At 47.8% G+C, this 23,399-nt stretch overlaps 1 protein-coding gene across 1 annotated transcript; it reads right to left on the bottom strand.

Annotated features, from left to right (window-relative positions):
• Window positions 1–3,064: 3,064 nt before the first annotated feature.
• Window positions 3,065–18,899, bottom strand: Prelid3a (PRELI domain containing 3A). Its single transcript, XM_076837153.2, has 7 exons — window positions 18,868–18,899; window positions 10,605–10,773; window positions 9,682–9,771; window positions 6,908–6,978; window positions 6,717–6,819; window positions 4,134–4,244; window positions 3,065–3,135 (listed from the first exon to the last, which is right to left on the bottom strand). The coding sequence occupies exons 1-6, from the start codon at window positions 18,897–18,899 to the stop codon at window positions 4,191–4,193; spliced, it is 519 nt and encodes a 172-aa protein (XP_076693268.2). The 3' UTR covers window positions 3,065–3,135; window positions 4,134–4,190.
• Window positions 18,900–23,399: the final 4,500 nt, after the last annotated feature.

The raw sequence follows: 23,399 nt of genomic DNA, 5'->3' as shown, positions 1-23,399 counted from the left end.
GGCAGCGTGGTCCCGAAGGCGAGAGGGAGGTTCTGGCGGAAGGAGGAAAGTTTGGCTCAAACAATGTTGACCAGGGTCGCGTGGGGTCCTGGGGAGGTGCAGGCAGTGTTTCCCACAAAGGGCCGCGTGGGCCTCCCAGGTCTCCTCACCCTCCTGCTGAGGGTTTTCATTAACCAGTCTTAAAAAACACCTGGGCCATTTTCGGCTCACAGGTGGTACTGAAGTCACCTGGGGCCACAGAGTGCCAGCCTGCCCTGCTGGGCAGTCCTGGGACCGCTGGACACAGCATGGCTGGACCTGAGAAGTAGAGGCTCCAAAGCTCATCCATCCCCATGAGCACCTGTAACTTCACTAGAAGGCTCTACAGCTGACAGGTGCCGCTTATTAGTGACTAAGTTACAAAAAGGAAGCCAGGTTGTGGTGGTGCACACCTATAATCTCAGCAATGTGGAGGCTGAGGCAGGAGGTTCACAAGTCTGAGGTCAGCCTCAGCAACTTAGCCAGCCCCTGTCTCAAAACAAAATAAATAAATAAATAAAAGGGCTGGAGTTGTAGCACAATTATAAAGTGCCCCTGGGGTCAATCCCCAGTACCAAAAAAAAAAAAAAAAAGTTGCAAAAATTAAAAATACCCTCCCTACAGGTGTGCTCCAACAGGGCAGCCCCATATTCCCAGCCCAATCTGCTACATAGTGCCCACACGGGCTCCACTGGGGTCCTCCAGATTGATCTCCTTGGTCTGGTGTCCACATTCCCAAGGGAGGAAATTTGTATTTGAATTTCACCTCCAAGGTTTATGGTTACATTTGATCTTATAGTATGAGGACTGTGTTTTCTATGTGTTTGGGGTAAGGAAGAAAGCATAAAGAAAAGTCTCATCCAGTTTTACTCAAAAGTAATTTAATGAGCAAGGGATGACTTTTAAACCATTATCCAAACAACTAAAATTCCCATTTGCAGCAAGCTGTACAACAGCAGGAAGCAGGAAGGGGTATGGAATGGGACATGATGTTTTATCTTTGCCTGTGTAATTTTAACATATTAAAGATTCTGAAAGCTTATCTCTTTTAGAGAACATATCTCCCTTAATGTTGGCCTTCTATGAGCTGAATGATGAGTGCGGTACTTGTAAACCTACTTGACACTCTAGTAAACCAAACTGAAATTTGGGGGAAAAAAAACAACAACAAAAACTGAAAGCATGGAAGACTGAGAATTCAGTGCATGCAGGGGCTTGTTTTTACCTCCCTCAAGCTGCAGAAGTTGGGCAGAATCAGTTGACTGACATTTACAACAGCCCTCACACTAAAAATGCCATCTGACTCCAAAAACACCCGGGACCTCTGCGGCCTCACCGCTGCCCAGGTCAGAGAAGCTGCCCTGACACTATCCAGCCTTCAGCACATGCTTTCCAAATCACAGCCTCACATGCTTCCCTCCAGAACACAACTCCCAGGGGACACGCCTAGACAATGACCCTGTGAAGTGACAGAGTCATCCTGAAACCTGGGAACAAGGGGCTGCACTGGAGATAGTGGGGTGCAGTGACCTGGAGATGGTGTCACCTGCAGGGGGTGCCCACGTCATACCTCGCCCACCAGAGGACTGGGCACAGCAGAGCCAGTGAATGTGGCCTTCGGGGCCCCAGGGATTAGGGGCTGGGTGCATGCAGCGAATCCTCCAGGGGGAATCCTCCAAAGGACCTTCAAGATAATGTTTAAAAAGGAGAAAAAAAGCCAGGCATAGTGGCGCACACCTGTAATCCCGACAGCTCAGGAGGCCAAGACAGGAGGATTGGGAGCTCAAAGGCAGCCTCTGCAAAAAGCAAGGCACTGAACAACTCAGTGAGACCTCTAAATAAAATACAAAATAGGGCTGGGGATGTGGCTCTGTAGTCGAGTGCCCTGAGTTCAACCCCCCTAACCAAAAAAAAAAAAAAAAAAAAAAGGTAGGAAAAAAAGACAGTCACAAAACAGTACACACAGCACGATCCTAAGTTTAATGAAAGAAGGGAAAGATCAAACCCCACATGGGAACTTTCACAGGCACAGAGAATTTCTGGAAGGGTCTGTGAGAACCGGGTGGGGGGAGCTCACCTGCAGAGGGAGAGCTGAGGACTCTGTTCAACACAGTCCTGTGCTTTTCTTCTAACCAATTAAATATGGGCTGCTTTGACTTTCTTTTTTTTAACTAGTTTTGTTTTAAACTTTGATTTCAAAACATTGAGAAAAAGCCTTTTGCCCTGATCCCTGAAATGTGCATGAAACTATGAGGAGAAAACCAGGAAAACAAACGTCAAAACCTTGGAGGTGTTGGCACCCTGAGGCCATCAGTCATAGTGGGAGAGCAGAGCTGGGGCTGGAGATGTAGGCAGGGACAGTCCAGCCCAGGCAGGGCCCAAAGCCACCAGTGAGAGCCCAGCAGGTCCCACACCCAGGTGTCCCAAGAGGGCAGTGCCAGGCTCCAGGAATTGCTGCCCAGCCTATAGGACGTGGGAGGCCACTGTGTTCCTCCCCTCCCCAGGAGCTGGGGAGTCTTGTCAGAAGCCAAACCACTGCAGAGAAAAGACATTTGGTAACTGACCACGAACCCACCAGGCCACAGGACCCCACAGCAAGTCCAGTGACTCCCAGGGCTCAGCTCCCATCAGTGTGAAGCGACATCTGAGCAGAGCTCCCTGCTAAGGGGTGCAGAGGGGACCTGGGGCAGAAGGAAGCTTCCGGATCAGAGACCGTTTCTGTGAAGCATGGAGGGCACAAGCAGGTGGAGGGCAGGGACAGTGTCAGCTCTACAGAGGGACAGGGCTCAGTGGGGACATAAGAAGGAGCTCTCACAGCAAGGTCCCAGCACTGGCAGAAAAGCGCTGGGGGCCGTGCCAGGGAAAGGCAGCAAAGGCCCCAGAACAGGCCCAGGGAACAGTGGCGACATGGTGTGGACTGGCGCTGGGGTTCTAGCACTCCTGCAGCCTCCGCATGCGCATGACCGCAGCCTGCACGCTGAGGGCTGCTCCAGGGTCACCAGGGCTTCCGTGCCAGCAGGTTCCCCTCCAGACAGGCCGGAGCCACGTCTAGCTCGCCTTTCTCCATCTTCTTCTTTCTCTTCCTTCCTGTCTTCTTGGAGTTTTTGGGTCAGGTATCTGGTTGAAGATGGAGGCAGGTTAGCTCTGGCTTTGGAGGAAACAGAACCTGAGGAGCCATGACTCACATCAATGCTCGCTCTCTCTCTCTCTCTCTCTCACACACACACACACACACACACACACACTGCAACACCAGCCTGGTAACCTCCCTGAGAGTGCTCAGCTCAGTGCCACCAGGGAAGAGGAAAGACTGTGGCAGCTCTCAGCCTTGGATTCAAGGTCAAGGTCACTGGCAAATTGCAGCTTCAGTGACTGAGGCAAAATCAGCAACAAGTTCTTAAAGACACCAGGACCAGGCAGCTTATTGGCTGAAGGACGGCCAAACAAGAGCAGGCAGGCTGGACAGACAGTGGGGAGCTGGGCCCAGAGCAGCACAGCCCAGCAGCCTGATGGGGACCAGGAGCATGAGGAGTCCCTGGACAAAGGGAGGCAGGGCTCTGGTCTCCTTTCCCAAGTGAGACGTGGCCAAGGGTGCTGGGCACCCAGTATCAAGTTCATGGGCACAAATCAAGCAATGCTTGTGACACTCTCAGACATGCCAGGGATGGTTCTGCCACTGAAGAGAAGCAGGCAGGGGCTGAACACTGGCTCTGGCAGGTGACAGACTATGTGTGGGGTGGGGATGGAGCTCAGGGGTAGAAGTGGGAGACCCTGGGGTCCATCCCCAGCTCCAAAAATAAAGAGAACAAATTTTACCCCACATGAAAACTCTTCACCTCAGAAGAGCCTTTAAGCCCATCTTGACCTACCCAAGGAGGGTTCTTCACTAGCCACTCATTGCAGGAGGAACCTGCAGGCACCAGAGGACAGCAGCTCAAGTGTCCCCGGAAAACACATCCTGCACGAAGCAAGCAAGTGCAAAGCAGTGGGGTTGGAGGTTCGACCTGGGGGCGGACACTGAGAAGCACAGGCCCGGAGGGGAACGCAGCGGGCTCCTGAGCATCCTCTTGCACACGCCCCATGCACGCGGTTAGTGAAACGCCAAACGTCTGTACCAGCATCACGATTACTGCAGTGGCCACCGTGTATCCCGAGGTGCAGGTCCCCGCCCGTTAGCTCACAGCGCTTTCAGAATGTTCGATTATCCACTCAATAGCAGCCCACCCCTGCAGCAACACAGAACAAGGTCCACTGTGAGTTCCACTGCGGGCCTGCGCGGGCAGCAGGAGAGGGACGACACTGTGGTGAAGACACAGCAGCGACCTGTCCAGCCTCGCCCTCAAGCTCAAAATCAGCCAGAATGTTTTCTCTACCATCTTAGTAAATTGACACCCTCGCTCCAGCTTTCCCAGCCTTGGCACCCCCTTAGTATAACACAGAGGGTCCTCATTCCCCCAGAGGTTTGCGAATGCAACCCTGATGTCCCAAGTCCCAACCCTGAGCCTGCTGCCTAGAGGCCGGGGGGCCCTGGCCACAGGCCTACCTGTACCCCACCCCCACCCCATCTACACAAGGCTGCCAGCTGTGTCTAGGCATATGGAAAGACTAGCCCATCTGCCTCCTTGGTGGCAAAAGGCAGTTCCAGCAGAGAAGATGACTCCTTTCCTCCTAGGTACAGGCAGTGACTCCTTAAGCCTTTCACACACCACCTCTTAGGAAGTGAAGTAAAAGAAAGCCAATGTGGCTGCTCTGCCTTCACCCTGCTTGCTCTCCACAAAGCTCTGAGGGGCCTTACATCACTGGGCAGCCCCTGTCCCCACCCTCCTGGAATATCTTGTTCCAGTCGACTTCTGAAGCCAAGCACCTGAGGACATGAAGTTGAGGGGCATATCCTCCATGAGAACTCCACACGTTTCTTGCCCCACCTCCCCTGAGTAGAGCAAAGTAACTGCCTATAGTTCTCAAATCTGGACTTTTCTTTTTTTGATGGGGGTGGTATTGGTGACTGAACCCAGGGTCTCTTATACTGAGCTACAGCCCCAGCCTCTCTTATTTTTTAGACAAGGTCTTACAAGGTCTTGCCCAGGTGGCCTCCAACTTGACATCCTCCTGCCTCAGCCTCCTGAGTTCCTGGGACTACAGGTGAGTACAGCAGAGCCTGCCTCAAATCTAATTTTTTTAAAAAATAATAATAGGGTAGGCAGGCTCTTCTATTTGCAATTAGTTAAAATGCAGGCCAAATGTGGTTTCACCAATTGGTGACTTAAGCATGGAAATGTCAGGGGACAGACAGGTGAGGATGGAGGGAACATGAGGTCAAGAGAACAATTCTATAAAATGGGCCCACTGCGCTGACCCCCACAAGCTTTCTTTTCCAAGAAGCAATTTACATGCATCCCTACTGGTCTAAGAGGACAGACTATGTCACACTCCTCAGCAAACTACTTATTATCTGCAGAAGAAATCCAAGCCCAAAATAATGTTCATCAGAGGCACCCAGACATTATTATTGGTAATAGCCAGATCCTGAAACTCCAGGATATAAGGATGATTCCTCCTAACAATAAAATCTATAAGAATGTATGGTTAAGGATCCAGTTAGAACCAATCAGCATGGGCCAAGGTGACCTAGAGTTGCCATGGCAGTGAATACTTGGAAGTCTGATGTTACCCTGCTGTCATTCAAAGGTCTAGAGGTGGACCTGGGTGGAACACTGGAAACTTCTCTGGGATCCCCAATAAAATTAATGCAGGAGAGGCATGTTGCCCCACTCCTCTCTGAGGACCCACTCTCTCCCTTGAGAGTGTTCCCTTTCCCTTTTCCTATTCCTTCAATAAACTCATTTCTGTCACTCTAAGTGACATGCCTGAAATCTTTCTGACTTGATTGCAAGAATCAGGGCTTGGGGGAGGGTGGTCTTCATATGCCTCAGTTTCTCAGAAGGCCCCAGCTCTGTAACAGAAGGAAAGGAAGTACAGCCCAACTGATTCAGAGAATGAAAATGGAGAAGCCAGGGTGGGAGGAATGGACCAGGGGAAGACATGAGCCGTGAAGTGAGCCAAGGTGGAAAGCAAAGGCCCTGCTCTGGCAAGAACTACCTTTAACTTGAGGAACTTCTCCCTTTCCAACTTCCAAGCTCATTCCACCAATATGATGGAGAGGAAGGACACGTGGACTCCCAGGTCGATCTCTGCCTCTACCCCAGCCCCTGGGCACAGATGGAGACCTCCACAGAGCTCACTCCCAAATCCTGCTAGTGGGCACCACAGCTTGGGGCACTCAAGCACAGCACCTGGTGCCTGTTGTACAGAACATGCTGCCTGACAGCGTCAGAGCACACCATTTCCTAGTGTCATGTGGTGGGCTTGTTTGCTTTTGCAGAACCTCCAGAATTTTGGCTCTCTGAAGGGGTAGCTGCCCTGGCTGTGTTTATACTCCAGGTCTGCCCCTTACTTTCCCTACTAAGGAGAGTAGCCCTATGGCTCCCCTGGCCATACACATTTTGCCCTTCAGGCTCTGTCCAGCCTTCCAATGCCACTGTTTTTTAATGTAACTGTGGGAAATGCTGTGGAATTACAAGCTCAGCTACTGATGGAGAGCCCCAGCACCTAGGAGGACTTATAGCACTAAAAATGTCTCCTGCTTCACTTGGCACTTAATATTCAGACCACAAACAGAGCCCCGCACTGGTACAAACCTTCTTGGCATTGGATGATATCGTGTTTGCCATGAGACTTTCCAGATAGCTGCCAAGGCTAATCCCCTTCACGGTGATGATGGCTTCCTGTGTGAGCACAGTCCTGCAGGAGAGAATAGGTGAAGAAGTCGAAAAGGGAGCTCCCCCACCTCTGCTATTCTATGTGCAAATCCCAGGACAAGAAGGCTCACTTTCCAGGGTTCTCCGGGTGAGGTGTGTACACCAACCTCTCATTCACTGACACCAAATTTGTGAGTGTGATCTTCAAAAAGAAAAAAAAAAATAGCTTTAAGTTCTATTTCTCTTGTACTTCTTCCCAAACCATCTGCCCATATTCTTCCACCCCAAAATTAACACTGAGCAGAGCCAAAGCAAACACATAGGCACCAAAGGCCCAACCACATCACATTCTAGGGACACCATATTTCAGCTCTTCCTGTGGGCAGCTGGCATCTCTTCTGTACCAGTGCTCTGGCCTCCAGGGTACTTCCAAGCTATCAGATGCTCCAGCAGGTACAGGAAAGGACAGTGCCCATGCGAGCAATAGCAAGCTCTCTGCCCCCTTGCACCAGAACCAGGTCTTGAGGCCCTGGCTCCTGGGACTGCATGGGACAGACCCCAGTAGCCACATAAAGACTGTGGAGGCCTTGTCTCCTCAACATCACTTCCTGTAAACAGCAAAGTGCCTCATTCAGCTAGGTTTTCTGCAGAGGCCTATTGGAGAACTGGTGCTCCAGCACAGCACTGTGAACAGGAGCTGACAGTACTCCCTGACGTAGTGGCTGCAGACACATGAAGTGAATGAACACCTGGAATGTGGCTAGTTTGACTGAAGTATGGGATTTAATTTCACTCATTCCAATTAATTTGTTCAAATAGCCACATGTGGCCAGTTGGCTCCCACCCAGAACCAGGAAGTGCTGGAATTTTTATGCAGGAGAGGCAACTTAGGGAGTCCTTCAGCAACCTAGTACAGAACCCTCTTCTCCAAGAGCTAGTTCCAACACAAAACCTTTGTTTGTTGTTTGAGACCAGGTCTCTCTTTGTTGCCCAGGTTGATCTCCATCGCCTGGCCTCTAGCAATCCTTAATCCTCCCTACTCTGAAGAAGCCAGGATTTCATGAATGTACCACTGTGCCCAGCAAGACCATTTAAAAATAATAAAAAAAAAAAGTTGTCAAAAGCAAAATAACCCTTCAGCAGTGATAAACACTTATTTTCTGCTCATGTAATAATTTCACTAAAATCCTGTACTTTCCCTATTCCTCCACAGCTAGCCAGCCTCTGCCTACCCGGCCCATCTGTGTTCTGATACTAGGGTTCACCTGCTAGTCTGTCTGGGAAACTCCTGCAGTCTTCAAGCCCCAGCCTCCCCTTAGCTCCCCTACAAGGTTCCCTCATGGCCCCATCGGGGGCTTTTGCCCTTACTGCTTACATGCCTGCACAGTTGGTCACGCTGCACATGGGGTGGTACACCAGCGAGGGCAGGAGTATCTGTCTTGCATTCCCTGCCCCTAGCATGATGCCTGGCAGACAGCAGACTCCTGATGTGGTTAATGGAACCAATCAATGAGTGATTACCAAGGGACAAAGCAGGCAAACCAGAAGAGGGGGATGATGGAGAAGTAAAGCTCCACAGAGGAGTACTGGGATGGGATTTTTCCCAGAATGGCTCATTTCTGTGGTTACTAAGAATAAGTGATATTTGTAAAATGAGCCATTTTCCTATCCTGTGCATTTTCCCATCCTGTGCATTTTCCCCAACATGCTCTTTGAAACTGCATCAGCTCAATACTATCTACACAATTTTAATTAAAAGTAGTAAAAGAGGAGTGAAGAGGGAACATGGCTTTCAGCATGACCAGTAGGGCTGAAGGTGTGGCACAGTGGCAGAGTTCTTGCCTAGCATGCACAAAGCCCTGGGTTCAATCCCCAGCACTGCAAAAACACAAAACAAAATAGGCTCGGTGACACACATCTGTACTCCCAGTGACCTGGAGGCAGAGGCAGGAAGATCACAAGGTCAAAGCTACCCGGGCCACTGAGTAAGATCCTTTCTCATAAAAATTAAAAAGGACTGAGGATGTAGCTTCGTGGTAGAGCACCCCTGGGTTCAAGCCCAGTACCACATAAATAAAAATAATTGAAAAACCACTAAAAGTGACATCTGCTTCTAGGAATCAAGACAGTGTTTGTTGTTTGTTGTTTGAGACCAGGTCTCTCTTTGTTGCCCTAGTTGTGTCCTGTCACCTCATCTGCCAGCCAGTGTGTTCATGTGGTGACAGTCATCAACATGGGCCTTGTTTGTCTTATCCCTCTTAAGTGACACATGAATACTGTGCATCTTCATGGGCTGGCATGTCATATACAACACATGCACACACTGTAAGAGGGTTACATCAGGTTGGCACAGTGTCTCCTCCAGTGGTGTTACCCTTTGTGTTTACAGCACACAGTCTTTCTTCTGGCTTTTCTGAAATATACAGTCCACTGTCGTCTTCCATAATCACACCATGGAGCAACAAACAGCTCACAGACTTGGTTCCCTTAATTGGAAATGTGCATTTTTCTACATGCTTATTATATTTGTTTTTGTCTTTTAAAATTTTTTTAACTGAGAATTGAGCCCAGTGCACTTTACCACTGAACCACACTTCCAGTGCTTTATTTTTTATTTTGAGACAGGGTCTCACTAGGTTGCTGAAGGACTCCCTAAGTTGCTGATAAAACTTGCAATCCTCCTGCCTCAGCCTCCCAAGCAGCTGAGATTACAGGTATATGCCACCACATCTGTCTTTATTATATTAGAATAAAAAGCAAATTTAAAAACTCAAATAAATTTGAACTTCCTATGAAATTCAGTGCTCACTGAGGCCAGAGCCAAGCTGGAAGTAAGATTAAATGAAGGCGCTACGCACCATCACCAGGATACGGCTAAGCACCGCTCTCCTAGGCCATTGCTTACATTGCTGGAACAAAGTTCCATTTTCTTTTCCACTGGATCCACAACAGAATGCTCTTTGATGTATGTCAAAGTCTTACTGGTCCCCAAAATCTAAAAAACAAAATGAAACTAGTATAGTAACATGCTAGAATTCCATTTGCTAATTAATTCACCTCTTTACTAGATAATGATGTAACTGGGAAATGGACACAACAAAATCTAGTCTTCAGGACACTTCCATTCCCATAAGTGACAGATGTTGAAAAAACTAAATGAGTTCAGAGCTGAGTGCATGACAGTAACTAATGCTTTGACAAAAAAGTAGGGTGAGAGATGGGGACCAAAGTGGTCCAGAAGGCCCCTCTGCTGGGGAGGCCACTGGGATGAATTCTGTGGGAGGGTCAGGCGGGAGGGACGTCAGATCCAAGCCGTGGTGTACAAACCCTCATTGAAGAGTCTCTGAGAGAGCCAGTAGCAACAAGGGGCCAGATTTACTCATTTAGTGACCTCCAGAGCAACTCTTCCAGTTATCTGCTGAATTGCGTCCCCTCTAAATCCATATTTTGAAGCCTCAACCCACAGGACCTCAGATTGTGAGTAGGACGGGTTGCTAGACCTCATTAGGTAAAAATGGGGTCCTATGGGTGGGCGCTATTCCAGGATGAGTGGTGTCCTTCTCAGGAAACAGTAAACACGCAGGTAGGGGCTACAGAGGCCCTGAAGGAAGCCCGCCTGCGGACACCTGGACTTGGGGCTCTGGCCTCCAGGACTGAGAGCCGACAGCCTGAGCTTCGGTGCGTGTGCACCCCAGCATCTCGGCAGGCAGGGAAGCAGGATGAAGCTATTGCGCCCAATTGGGCAGGCGGGGTGGGGCAGCGAAGGGCGCAGGGGCCCGTGGCCAGGACGCTGTGGCCCCAGGACGCAGTGGCCCGGCGGGCGCTCACCGCGCGCACGAGGCCTGGCAGCCCCCACTCGGTGCTGAGCAGGCGCAGGCTGTGCAGCCGCCCACCGCCATCCACGCTGCGCTCCAGCACGTCCACGCCCACCACGCACGGGTTCATCGGGTTCGGGTACTTCCGCATGGCTGCCTTGATCACCGTGTCCCACGGGTGGCTGGTGGGAGAAACACAGTCAGCCAGAGAAGTCGCAACCTGAGGACGCTGGGCCACAGAGCGGCACCGGAGCCAGGATGCTGCATCTACAGGGGATGGGCGGAAATGCAGTGCTCCTTCCTGGGGGTTCAACGCTTTAGCCAAACTAATCTATGCAGAGAATCTACTCCAGTCCCAACCCTGGATTCTGTGAGCCTTGCTGCTGGTGGGCTCTGGGGCAGAGCAGTTCCCACACCCAGCCTGGCATGCCACAGTAAGCTGCCCTTGGCACCAGGCCCCCACACATCTGCATCCCTAGCACAGGTGCCACATGGTGGGCCCTGGGCTGCAGGGTTTTCTTCCTCTGACCCAGGCTGTTTCCTCTCCCAGGCCTTGCTCTGTACTCCGGGAGGCAGAATACTGTTGGCAAGAGGTGTCCCTGCAATGAGTAAATGCTCCCATCTCCATGGTATGTGGCCCTCCCTGGTGCTGCTCCATGGGGACAGAGAACCCTAGGCAGCCAGCACCAGGGTGTGCCTTCCTGCCTGGCTGCCACAGTGAATACAAGCTGGACTCTAACTTCCAGTTGGCCTTGGGGTCCTACATGACCACCTGGACATCTGATAACTAAGAATATTATTGTAGAATAAATAACACAACTTGCCGGGCGCAGTGGCAAATGCCTGTAATCCCAGTTGCTTGGGAGGCTGAAGCAGGAGGATGGCAAATTCAAAGCCAGCCTCAGCAAAAGTGAGGCATTAAGCAACTCAGTGAGACCTTGTCTCTAAATAAAATACAAAATAGGGCAGGGGATGTGGCTCAGTGGTCGGGTGCCCCTGAGTTCAATCCCCAGTACAAAAAAAAAATATTAATAATAATAATAAATAACACACTTGTCCTATATGCATCCTGAGCAGGCTACTGCTCCCAGCCAAACAAGTGCTATCAAAAATCAACTACAGAAGTCCCCCACTTACCATAGCTGAATTTAGGAGTTTTTCAATTTCACTAAGGTACAAATGCATATCCAGTCATTCTAGTTTTGACTTACAGTACAGTATCCATAAAGTTACATGAGACACTTAGTGCTCGTGTTTTCTGATATTCATCATGAAATGGGTTTGTGTTAGATGGTTTTGCCCAGGTGTATAGGCTAGGGCAACTATTCTGAGTACATTTAAGGCAGCTAGACCATGGTATGGAGTGGGGTAGGCATACTGGATATATTTTCAACTGGCAATCATTGTCACCTATGATGTGTCTAATTAGGACATGACCCCACATCCTGAGGAGCAGCTCTGCTTTGTTCCAGCTTCTAAATGGTGTATGACCAAGCAGCCACTTTTTTTTTTTTTTTTTGGTACTGGGGATTGAATTCAGGGTTACTCAACCACTGAGCCACATCCCCAGCCCTATTTTGTATTTTATTTAGAGACACAGTCTCACTAAGTTGCTTAGCACCTCAATTTTTTGGTGAGGCTGGCTTTGAACTCGCAACCCTCCTGTCTCAGTCTTCCGAGCCACTGGGATTACAGGCCAACATCACTGAACCCAGCCCCAAGCAGCCACTTTTATTGTAAAAATGTGTTCAAATTTTTAAAAATAAAGAGAAGTGTGAAGACATTTAAAAGCTTCTACAAGTGCCCTCTCCAACAATAACCATGGCAACATTCTGACATGCATCTGCCTGTTACATAAGCACAAACACCTCGGCTTCCTGGAGGTTAGCCAGGCTGGGAAGATGGTGGGCCACAGGAACAGTGACCATATAAAGGTCACCTTCCACCATGCTCCCCCCTGCTCATACAGGCTCACAATCCTACCACATTCCCAGAGCCTGTGGGGGCCCCAGGTGTCCTCAAGCTCTTTGTAAAGCTTCCCCTGCAGGACACCACTTCCCTCTCTGACCCTGAGCCCCGCAACTGAGAAAAGTGAATACTTTTCCCCTTGGTCTGTCTCCTGCCATCAGACAAGCCCCAAACCAGGTACGCCACTGCCACTGCTTTTCTGAACTCACAGGCCTCAGGCCCATCTGATGGAGCCAACTAGAAGGGCCACCACCCTATAATGGGCATGCACCTTCCCCCAGAACCCTGAGGGGCTGCTGTCGAGTCTGCCAACCTATCCTGGATGTGCTCCCCAGGATGCCTGCAAAGAGAATGTACCTCCACAATGCCATCATCTCTCCAGATGCACCCAGGCAACTATGAACAGCAAACGTGGACCCTGCCCAAGCCCTAGGTGCATGCACACACCCATACACAGGTATACACACATGCACACACAATGCATGTGGGCACACATGATCCCCAGCATCAAAAAAGAAAGATTTGCCAGGCATGGTGGCGCATCCCTGTAATCCCAGCGGCTGGGGAGGCTGAGGTAGAAAGATCTCAAGTTCAAGGCTAACCTCAGCAACAGCGACGTGCTAAACAACTCAGTGAGACCCTGTCTCTAAATAAAGTACAAAATAGGGCTGGGGATGTGGCTCAGTGGCTGAGTGCCCATGAATTCAAGCCCAGTCAAAAAAAAAAGAAAAGAAAAGAAAGAAGAAAAAAAAACTTACTGGGATTATACTCAATAAGAGTTTATTGTGCACTTTTTATAACTGATAAATTTTCCTGTATCACAAACCTTCTTTCAAAAATATGACTTTTAGGGCTGGGGATGTGGCTCAAGTGGTAGCGCGCTCGCCTGGCATGCGTGCGGCCCGGGTTCGATTCTCAGCACCACGTACAAAGATGTTGTGTCTGCCGATAACTAAAAAATAAAAATATTAAAATTCTTTCTCTCTCCTCTCTCACTCTCTCTCCTCTCTCACTCTCTCTTTAAAAAAATATATATATGACTTTTAACAGCTGTATAATAGGTCATCCTATGAATATTCAACCAGTCTCTTAGGGTAGCTTATTTTGACTGCTACCAATTTTGCATTATTCAGTCAGGACAGAAGTGAAGAGAGTAGATGTGTATAAGAGGTAGTCTTCTAATGTATCTCACTTTTTTTTTTTTAGGATAAAGTTCTAGAAATAGAAGTAATAAATCCAATATCAGAAATTATGACCATATTAAAGTTTTGTTCCAGATCTGATGTCATTTTTAATATAACTAAATGGCCATTAATTTACTTTATTCTCATACAACTCTTGTTGTATAGGTCAAAAAGTCTGCAGCAGGCCCGATTAAAACAAGGTTTCGGGGCTGGGGATGTGGCTCAAGCAGTAGCGTGCTCGCCTGGCATGCGTGCTGCCCGGGTTCGATCCTCAGCACCACATACAGACAAAGATGTTGTGTCCGCCAAATACTAAAAAATAAATATTAAAAAAATTCTCTCTCTTGCTCTCTCTCTCTCTCAAAAAATAAAATAAAATAAAATAAAACCAGGTTTCCCAGATCCCTATCCTATTTCTATGGCATTCAGTAGCCTATAAATTGTGAGGACCCAATCTAGAATCCTCTCTTTAACAAAGAACTGCATAGGCTCAGTTTTCAAACCACAGAATCTTGTTACTAGGTTAATGCAGCCACTGGCTTTAACATAAAGGACTGGGTGCACAGAGAACTGGTTGGTCTCGATCTCTCTAGAGCATCCTGAGAGCCAAGCACAGACACACTCAACCCTAGATCTAGGTAAGGAAAGAGAATCTAGATGCCTGAAAAGCAAAAAGGGTCTCAATCACAAGAAAGGCCTTCTCCATAAACAACCCATGGGCTTCTGGTTTGAGTTCCATAAAAGTCATTACTTTAAGCAGAATGGACTACATCTTCCAATATAAAGCCTAAAATGATCTAAATGCAAAGAGATAATTTGCATTACTTATTTTTTTAATTTTTTTTAGTGATAGGTGGACACAATATCTTTTGCTTTATTTTTATGTGGTGCTGAGGATCGAACCCAGTGCCTCACGCATGCAAGGCAAGCACTCTCCCTCTGAATCACAACCCCAGCCCCAATTTGCATTACTTATCACAGATGGTTCTTTTATATAAAACTTTTGCATCTTTTTGGTTGATGATTTAAACAAAATATAACCTGCTTAAAATATGCACATAATTCCACTAATTACATGATGAGCCAAGAAGTTAACATAGATATAAGTAAAACTGAAGAAAAGGGTACAATAACCATAACATCTTTACAAGATCTAAGCAGCAAGTCAGTAGCACTCCTGTTGGGTCAACAGTCTGATACCCATTCAACTGGCAAAACTCCTATCTAGCATGAGCAAGGGATGGAAAAAGCATGATAGACACAGAGTGCTGGTGGGCACAGCAGTCCCAGAAGTGACTCATCTGGAAAGGTTGGTGACAGGCATGCCAACACACTCCCACCTCCAGGTTTAGGAAGATGAGGAATTTATTGAAGTTTACTCTTAGGAGGAGCAGACCCAGCTATACACTAGACAATGGTGGGAATTTGAACCCTGTCCCCAAAGGGAGGGAGGCCTCTGCTGCCTCCCACCTAGGGACGGGTCCCCCATGCAGTTGCACCTTCACATGCCCCCCAGGATGAGAAAGACACCAGACATCATCTGTGCCAGGGTGGTTAATCCAGGGAAGGTGGAAGGACAATCCTGGCTTCCACACTGGGGCTGCTCTCTCTAGGCACTGCTAGGGTGTTACATGAAGAAGAAATTCCATCACTCTAGAATTTGCCAAAAATCACCCAGGGATAGGGGCAGAGAGTGGGGACACAGGTAAAATCCGAGGGGCTTCCAGAGGACAATCTAGGAGATGGCATCAGTACTCAGCACTCCAGTCTAATTTTATATATTTCTGAAATTTCCATAATAAAACTTTTTTTTTAAAAAAGTAGGTAGCCACAAATAATACAAAAAGGTCAGTTACATTCTACTGCCCAAAGGCTCTTAGAACAGGCCACAGCGTGGGCTCCAGGACCCTTTTAGGAGATGACTATCACAGCACTGCTGAGACATTACTGGCCTTCACCATACTAACATTTAAACTGATGTTCCAAAAGCAATGGAGGGAAAGTGCCAGACTATCACCAGTGGTCAAGGCAGGACTCCAAACCACAGCCCAGCCACTGAGTTGCTCAACACTGCACACTCAGAGAAACAATGCCAGCTCCTCTTGGGACATCTGTGGTGAAATGATAGAACGACTAAATCTACTGCCACTTAATCCCTATGTACACCCTCTGTGCTGTTCTGTGTGAGGCAACAGGAAGTGCACCAGAGGCCTTCTGCAGCAGACCAAGCTCCCTGGCCATCATGGAGACCAAATCACCACCCAAGCCTATATCTGGATAAACGGCACACATGATTCCATTAATTACGCACATAATTCCATTAATTACAACATGATGAGCCCAGAAGTTAACACAGACATAAGTAGAACTGAAGAAAAGGGTACTGCTTATTCCAACTTGGGATCTGGCAGACTGTTCTAGAAAATTAATAAACTGAGCCTGCTCTTTCAAGACAAACAGTGGTAGTATTTGTTGCCAAAGATAGAATTTGACGAAAACTGGATTCTGGGAAACTTGCCTTGAGCACGTTGACTGCAGCATTCTGCAACACAGGTGAACACTGCGTTCCAACAACCAGTGCAAATGTCACTGAATCACACCCAGGTGAAAGACCCACTCACAGGCAGTCCTGAGGTTGGAAGGGAATGGAGCTGTTTCCTCTGCTCACCATGGTTTTGTTTCAGATTTTATTTTGTAACAATTTTTAATAAGTCACCATTTGTTCTGTCATAGCAGCAAGGAAAAGCCACAAATTACCAACTACATACCTGTGTAAGGCTGGCGTTCATCCACACACTCCAACCAAAACAAAACCGTACAACACGAAACACAGAAGCAGGTTGAGAATCAAGCTACCTTCTGCTAATCCAGACTTGCAAATATTGTGTTAAAAATGCCACTCTTCCTACCAGTTTTTGAAAAATGTAGTTTTTTTAAAATGTTATGTTAGTGCAATAAGTCTGTTATTGTTCATTATATGAATTAATATTTTTAAATTATTTTTTTAATATGGTTGATGTCGATAGATATAATTCATATAAACAAAACTATTAGGGGTCTCCAAAATTGTAAAGTGGTCCTAGGATTGAACAGCTGAGATCTAGTGGCTTAAATGGGCCCTTGACTAGTGGAACAAAAACATACATAGGGCTGACTACTGCAGTAGGCTTTGTAAGGGGAAAATTTAATGTCCCTTCAAGAAGACAAAGGACAAATGTGGCATATTCATATAATGGAATATTATACAGCTATTATAATCAATCCATACATACATTTATACACCTATATACATACACACACACACCTATATGTGTACTTATATAGGTATATATCTATCCATATTGATATAGGTATCTATTGATACCGATATCAGATCACATAGATATCAATATGGACAGATCTTAAAAACCTACTGTTGAGAAGAAAAAATGCCAAACGATCTGTCCAAGGTGATGCCATTGATATCTATTTCCAAAAAATGAATGTGTATGTTCTGTGTCCATGTACATACGTGTACATACATGTAGTCAACTGGACTTTGGCACACACACCAGAGCAAGGATTCCACCAAACCCATCATCTCTTCTGCCTTTGGGGAGAACAGTGAGGAGAGATAACTGGGTCTGCAGGATGATGGCGATGGTTGTACAACTTACTAAAAATTTAAATTTTCTGTAAATACTGAAATTATGGAGGGCTAGGGATATAGCTCAGCTGGTAGAGTGCTTGCCTCCCATACACAAGGCCTTGTGTTCAATCCCCAACACCAAACAAACAAAAGAAAGAAACTGAAATTGTACTATTTAAAACAGGTGACTTATATTACAGATAGGAGTTGAATGATATGTAAATTATATTTAATAAAGCTTAAAAATTAAGTGGGCCCAGGCATCATGGCTCACACCTACAATCCTGATTTGGCAGGCTGTGGCGGGAAGATCACAAGTTCAGCCAGCCTAAACAACTTAGTGAGACCCTGTCTCAAGATAAAAAAATTAAAAGTGCTGGCGGTATGGCTCAGTGGTAGAACATTGCTGGCTTCAATTCCCAGTTCAGAAAAAAAAAAAAAAAAAATTAAATGACTGGCAGCTACAAAAATTGTCAAAAATTTCAACAGTGACTTTTCACAGCTGACGCTGGTCAGCCAACATTTCAAGACCCACTAGGGTGGTCCTTCTTAACAGGCCCACAAGGCAACTGATCCCCATCACCCCACTATATACCAAATTCAACCTCTCCCTCTGCATCCAGAGGAGAATGACTTACCCACACCCCTGGGAGAACAGCCAGAGAAATGCAGCAGGCTGTGCAAAATAATATATCCTATCAAATCTAAAGATTTAATTAAAAAAAAAGTTTCAGAGGTTTTCAAGGTACTTGGTAAATATTTAGTATGACTTCACATGTACAAAGGACAAAGAATGACAATTCAATTTCAAGCAATAATCTCTCACACAAAAACAAAAGACTTCTTTAAGTGGGGTCGGGGAATTTAAAAATCTTGTTCCTTTAAAAGACATTACAAAATGCCTTCAGATCAGTGACTTGGAGAAGGCCACCATTCAGGTCAGGAGGGCACTTTCCAGTAGCTCCTAGACTGCCAGAGGCTTCCCTGCCTACAAGTGAGCTCAGGGCTGGGGTCCCCAGGTGCCTTCCTCCGGCCCAGCTTCCTCAGGGGCCCGAGGCCCCTGGGCCCCTCCTAAGAGGTGCTGCATGTTGAAGATGCTTGCTCTGCACGATCTCGGCAGAGCCCGAACTGGCTCTGCAGAATCACTGCCTGGGACCTCGCCCCCGCCGCACCGGAGAGCGAGGGCGCTGCGTCCGCCTGCCCGCACGGGAGAGCGAGGGCGCTGCCATCCGGCCTTCCCGCACCGGGAGCCTCGGCGCTGCCATCAGGCCTGCACGCACCGGGTGAGGCCTGCGCCCGGTGGCCGGGCTCTCGCCCCAGGATTGCCGCCCCTGCCCGTAGCCCCGCGCAGCGCTCAGCCCAGCTGCCGCAGGCCAGGCTCCGCCGGACTCCGCCCAGCTACGCTGGGGAGAGGAGGGCGCCGGTCCTTAGCGGGATGCCCAGGGCGGGAGCCGGGGTCGCTGCAGACCCCTCCTCGGCCCTCAGCCCCGCCTCACCCGAACACGTGCTCGGAGCTCCAGACCTTCATAGCCGCTGGCCCGGCTACTCCGCACTCAGTGATGCTGCACGCCCAGCGCGGCGGGGGCGGGAATGCGGCGGTGCTAGGAAACGCTCCAGTCACGTGACCGCGAGGTCCCTGCTGCTAAAAATAGGGATGCGCGAGGCTGCAGGCAGTATTCGCACCCTGCAAATGCCAGGGCCAGGTTCTTGCAGGTTGTCCGAATTCTCCCAAAGCCCTATCCAAAAGCCCTTGTTTCTATGGCGGGGGTGGGGCGGGGATTACAGTGGAAAACAAAACCTGCCAACCCCGCAAGATACTCTCCAGGAGAGCTGGGTATTGAGTAAGCTTGAAATCCGAAGGCAATGCGCATTAAAGGCAACCTGGGGAGGAGTCTGCAAAGACAGAATGCCCATCCTTTTTCAAACGGCTGGGAAGGTTCTGACCGAGGACTGGGCAATTGAAAGAAGATGCGGGGCTCTGTGGGAATACTGGTCATCCTTTCTTTGGAGCTGGCCATAGTCTTTAGCCAAACCCCCATCTCCCCGCCCCTAGCCACATTTTCATAAGTTAATGTTTATGACCTTGACTCAATGCTGAGTCTCAGTGTTTCTGGCCTTGATTAACCATAACAGCTGGTTCTCAGCCTTGGCTACACACTAAAAACAACACAGCCTGCAGGCAGCTGGGGAGCATAACTACAGCCATTAGGGGGCCTGCCCCAACAAACTCATGTATATTTGCATGAATGGTCCTGGAGGAAGAGGACTTCACAGCATCTGTCACAGTGTTCATCCTAAAGTCCCCTGGTAATTAATGTGGCACTTGTGTTTACCAATTTCCTTCATCCAAAACAGAAATAAATGTATATTTTTAGGACAGGAGATAGTTTTGCAACTTGAAGCCTGGTGCTCCCTGAAAATTGGACCCCAGCCCTCCTTGGACGATAGGGATACTTCCTCCTCAAAGATAATATTTCTAGAAGATGATTCCCAAATCCCTCCAGAAAAAAAAAAAAAAAAAAAGTGTTCCAGGTTGTAAATACGCAAACAGGCCTTTTTAGCTCTTAAAAAAACATGTACCTACATCTCAATAAGATGTAAATTTACAATTACAAGTGTTCTGGGGTAAATCTTCTAAGGAAAAGGAGAGTCTGTTTCCCTTTTTCCCCCAAGGAAAACTGTCAACAGAAGTCCAAGTGCAAAGTTGTAAGATGCTGGTTTGAAGAAGAGGGAAACCCTCTCCAGGGTAGATGTGTAGGACAGGCCCATTGTCAAGGTCATTACTGACTCTCAACCCCTGGAGCAGGGACAGGTTGTGGCCAGGAGGAAAATATATATATATATATATATATATATATATATATATATATATACACACACACACACACACACACACACACATGTGTGTGTATGTATTTTTTTTAGTTTTCGGTGGACATGACATCTTTGTTGGTCTGTGGTGCTGAGGATCGAACCCGGGCCGCACGCATGCCAGGTGAGCGCGCTACTGCTTGAGCCACATCCCCAACCCCCCAGGAGGAATATTTTTGTGTGAGTCAGGGGAAGTGGAAAAAGCAGACAGTGGACAGCATAAAGACCCATGTTAGGACCCTGGCTCCACCATCTACTGTGACCTTAACATCTGTAGCTTTATACTACAGTTCCCTTCAGTTGGTATTAATCTACCCATTTTACAAATGAGCAAATGGGTTCAAGAAGGTTTCACAACTCTTCCGCGATTGTAAGATTGGGGATAAACTAGGAAAGAACTCAGATTTGCAGGATTCACCCTTCACACCATGCCACAGTGATTGGCAACTGTCGCTGTCCAGCCATGGGCTGTGTGTGTGAGCTATGCACATTTGAGGATATGATGGAACTAGGCTGACATTTCTGAGTGATTGGGCTGTGCAAGGTATGTGTGCCCTTTCTCTCTCACTGCCTATGATCCCACACAACACCTGAGATGGGTGTGACTCTTCAAGATGTCATCAAACTGCTGACCACAAGACATCACCAAGCAAGAGTCCATCCTCCGAAATCCAATCTCTTGCTTTATATGGGTGGAATATAGTATGAATGGCTTCTCCCCAATAAATAGGGTGTTTTCAGGTGTACTCGCTCTCTTGCCTGCCTCTTGCCTCTTGCCTCCCTTGCTATCCTTGCCCTCCAGCATGGGAGCTTAATTCTCGAGAGTGCAGAGCCATCCTGAACCCAAAAAGAGGTACTTTCTGTGTTTGTGTGTTTTTTTTTTTCATTGCCAGCCCAATCCATTCGGAGTGGCCCTGATTCTGTTGCATATTGCGACAAGCAGCTATGAGTAGGTCCCTTGCTGTATGTGTTCTGCATGCTGTGCACTGCTCAGGTACTGCACTTGTGAAGATGTGGAGATGTCACGTGTTCCAGGACACACCAGTAATTGGCTGCCACGGAACTCATGGCCACATCTGACTGACTCCAAAGCTTGGTCTTACTATGTATTTTGCCCCAGGAGTGGGAATAGACTCATCTAACTTGTTTCCTTACCTGTAAAATCAGGAGAGTAATTAACCACTCACACTAGTCTGTTGTGAGGATTAAATGAGTAGTGCATGGATATCCCTGTTAACTGATTTTTTTAGATCATCCAGGCCTACTGCCACTAGCTCATACTAGCCAGAGACCTAACTATTCCTTAGCCTTTTATTTCCTAAGTATTCTGAACAGAACACACTGCAACCATCCTCATCAATGAATCCCATCTGTCAGGAATTATTTCCTAGAAAGATACCCCCAAACCTGGAGGCTGAGTTCTTTGCATGATCATGATTGTAACTTCAATTGTTGGTTGTGCCCTTGCTATGGACCAGAAACTGTTCAATATGAAAAACAACCCTTTGGGTGCATAATATGTCACCACCCTAATTTTACTGGCCAGGGAACTAAAGAACATACTCATGGGACATAAGATCTGCAGTTAGAAAGCAAGAAGAGCAGAACCCAAATGTAGTTCTGCCTCCTTGATTGCTCAAATCTGAAGAGGATACTAACCAACCATAATAAATATTCACCATTTTACCTAAAGGCAGAAAGCTATGCTTTGACTTACTTTCCTCCTTTCACTGTGGTGAAAAACTTTGAGATTGGAAACTATGTCATTTTCTTTTTGGTATTTCTGGAGTCAGAAACACAGTAAGTCGGGGCTGGGGATGTGGCTCAAGCGGTAGCGCGCTTGCCTGGCATGCGTGCGGTCCGGGTTCGATCCTCAGCACCACATACAAACAAAGATATTGTGTCCGCCAAAAACTAAAAATAAATAAATAAATTTAAAAAAAAAAGAAACACAGTAAGTGCACAATAAGGAAGGAAGCAAAAGTCACATTCCTGCTGTGCTATACTGATGATATCTTTGTTCTCTGCCAAAGTCCCCCCTTTCTAGCCACATCTCTTACTGCCTTCACACTGTTCCACAAGTGGTCTACCTGGAAGTCTGATAGGTCAATTCTCGAGCCCCATCTCAGGCCCCTGGCAGCACAGCATTTTGGGACCAGAAGTTTGTGGTTTAACAAGCTCTCTGGGAGAAACTGATGCTAAAGGGCACTTGCAGTCCAAGATACAGTGACTGTCCATCCTTGGGCAACAGGGTTTTCCATGCATAGCCATTGTCCTGTCCCAGGTATCTGTTCATCATACTATTTCCTCCACCCAGGTGCTCTCCTCCAAATTGTCCTGGAAGCATCTTCTAGAGCAAGAGAGCAGAATGTGCAAAGGCCCAAGGGTGTGAGGGGTGAGACACTTTCAGAGAACTTTAAGTCATCACAAAGTCTGGACTGTACAGTCCACTGCAGGACATGTGGCAAGAACTGAGGCTAGATAGGGGTACAGGAGCCATCACACAAAGGGCTTGCTCCTTCTTCATGGAGCTTTGACAGATTTTAGAGTTGGTGGTGACTGAGGAAAAACAGCTCCAAACCCAGGCTGGATGCAGGAAGTGGGCTTGGCTGGCTGTGGGGTCTAATGGAGATGAAGTTGAGCAAAGCCTTGACTTCCTTTCCCCTAATTCAGGGTAAAGATCAACTCCTAGATGCTCAGAGTCCCTGAAGACCTCTGCCCCAGCACCTATCATCCCCTATCTTAGTGTCTTGGTGGGTGGGCATGCATGTGCTTCTCACCTTTGTATTCCCAGTATGTGGAGGGAGGAGGGCTCAACAGAGGTTTCTTCAATGACTGGGAGCTACCTGCTGCAGCTACCTCTTAAGATATGAAGGCAGGGATGGGGTAGGCAGAGTAGTTGGTAAACCAGGCTGCACAGAAGTGAATAATTATCAGAGCAGCTGCTAGGCCTGAACCTCCCACTCTGGATTATTTTTTGACAGGACCTGGACAGTGTGACCTGGACATCAAGAAAGTAGAATCTCCCCAGGGGATGCAAGTGTGCAGCCAAGAAGAAAAACACAGAAGTAAAGGGAATCCAGGAAGCAGGGAGAACAGTGGAGATTGGAGCCCCAGGACAAGCAAGCGGTGAGTACCCACCTGCACCTGGGCAGTG

Source organism: Callospermophilus lateralis, chromosome 17 (assembly GCF_048772815.1).
Source record: "Callospermophilus lateralis isolate mCalLat2 chromosome 17, mCalLat2.hap1, whole genome shotgun sequence".
Classification (NCBI taxonomy): Eukaryota; Metazoa; Chordata; class Mammalia; order Rodentia; family Sciuridae; genus Callospermophilus; species Callospermophilus lateralis.
Note: the sequence above shows the minus strand (reverse complement) of the source record. Positions and strands in the feature narration are given on the sequence as shown.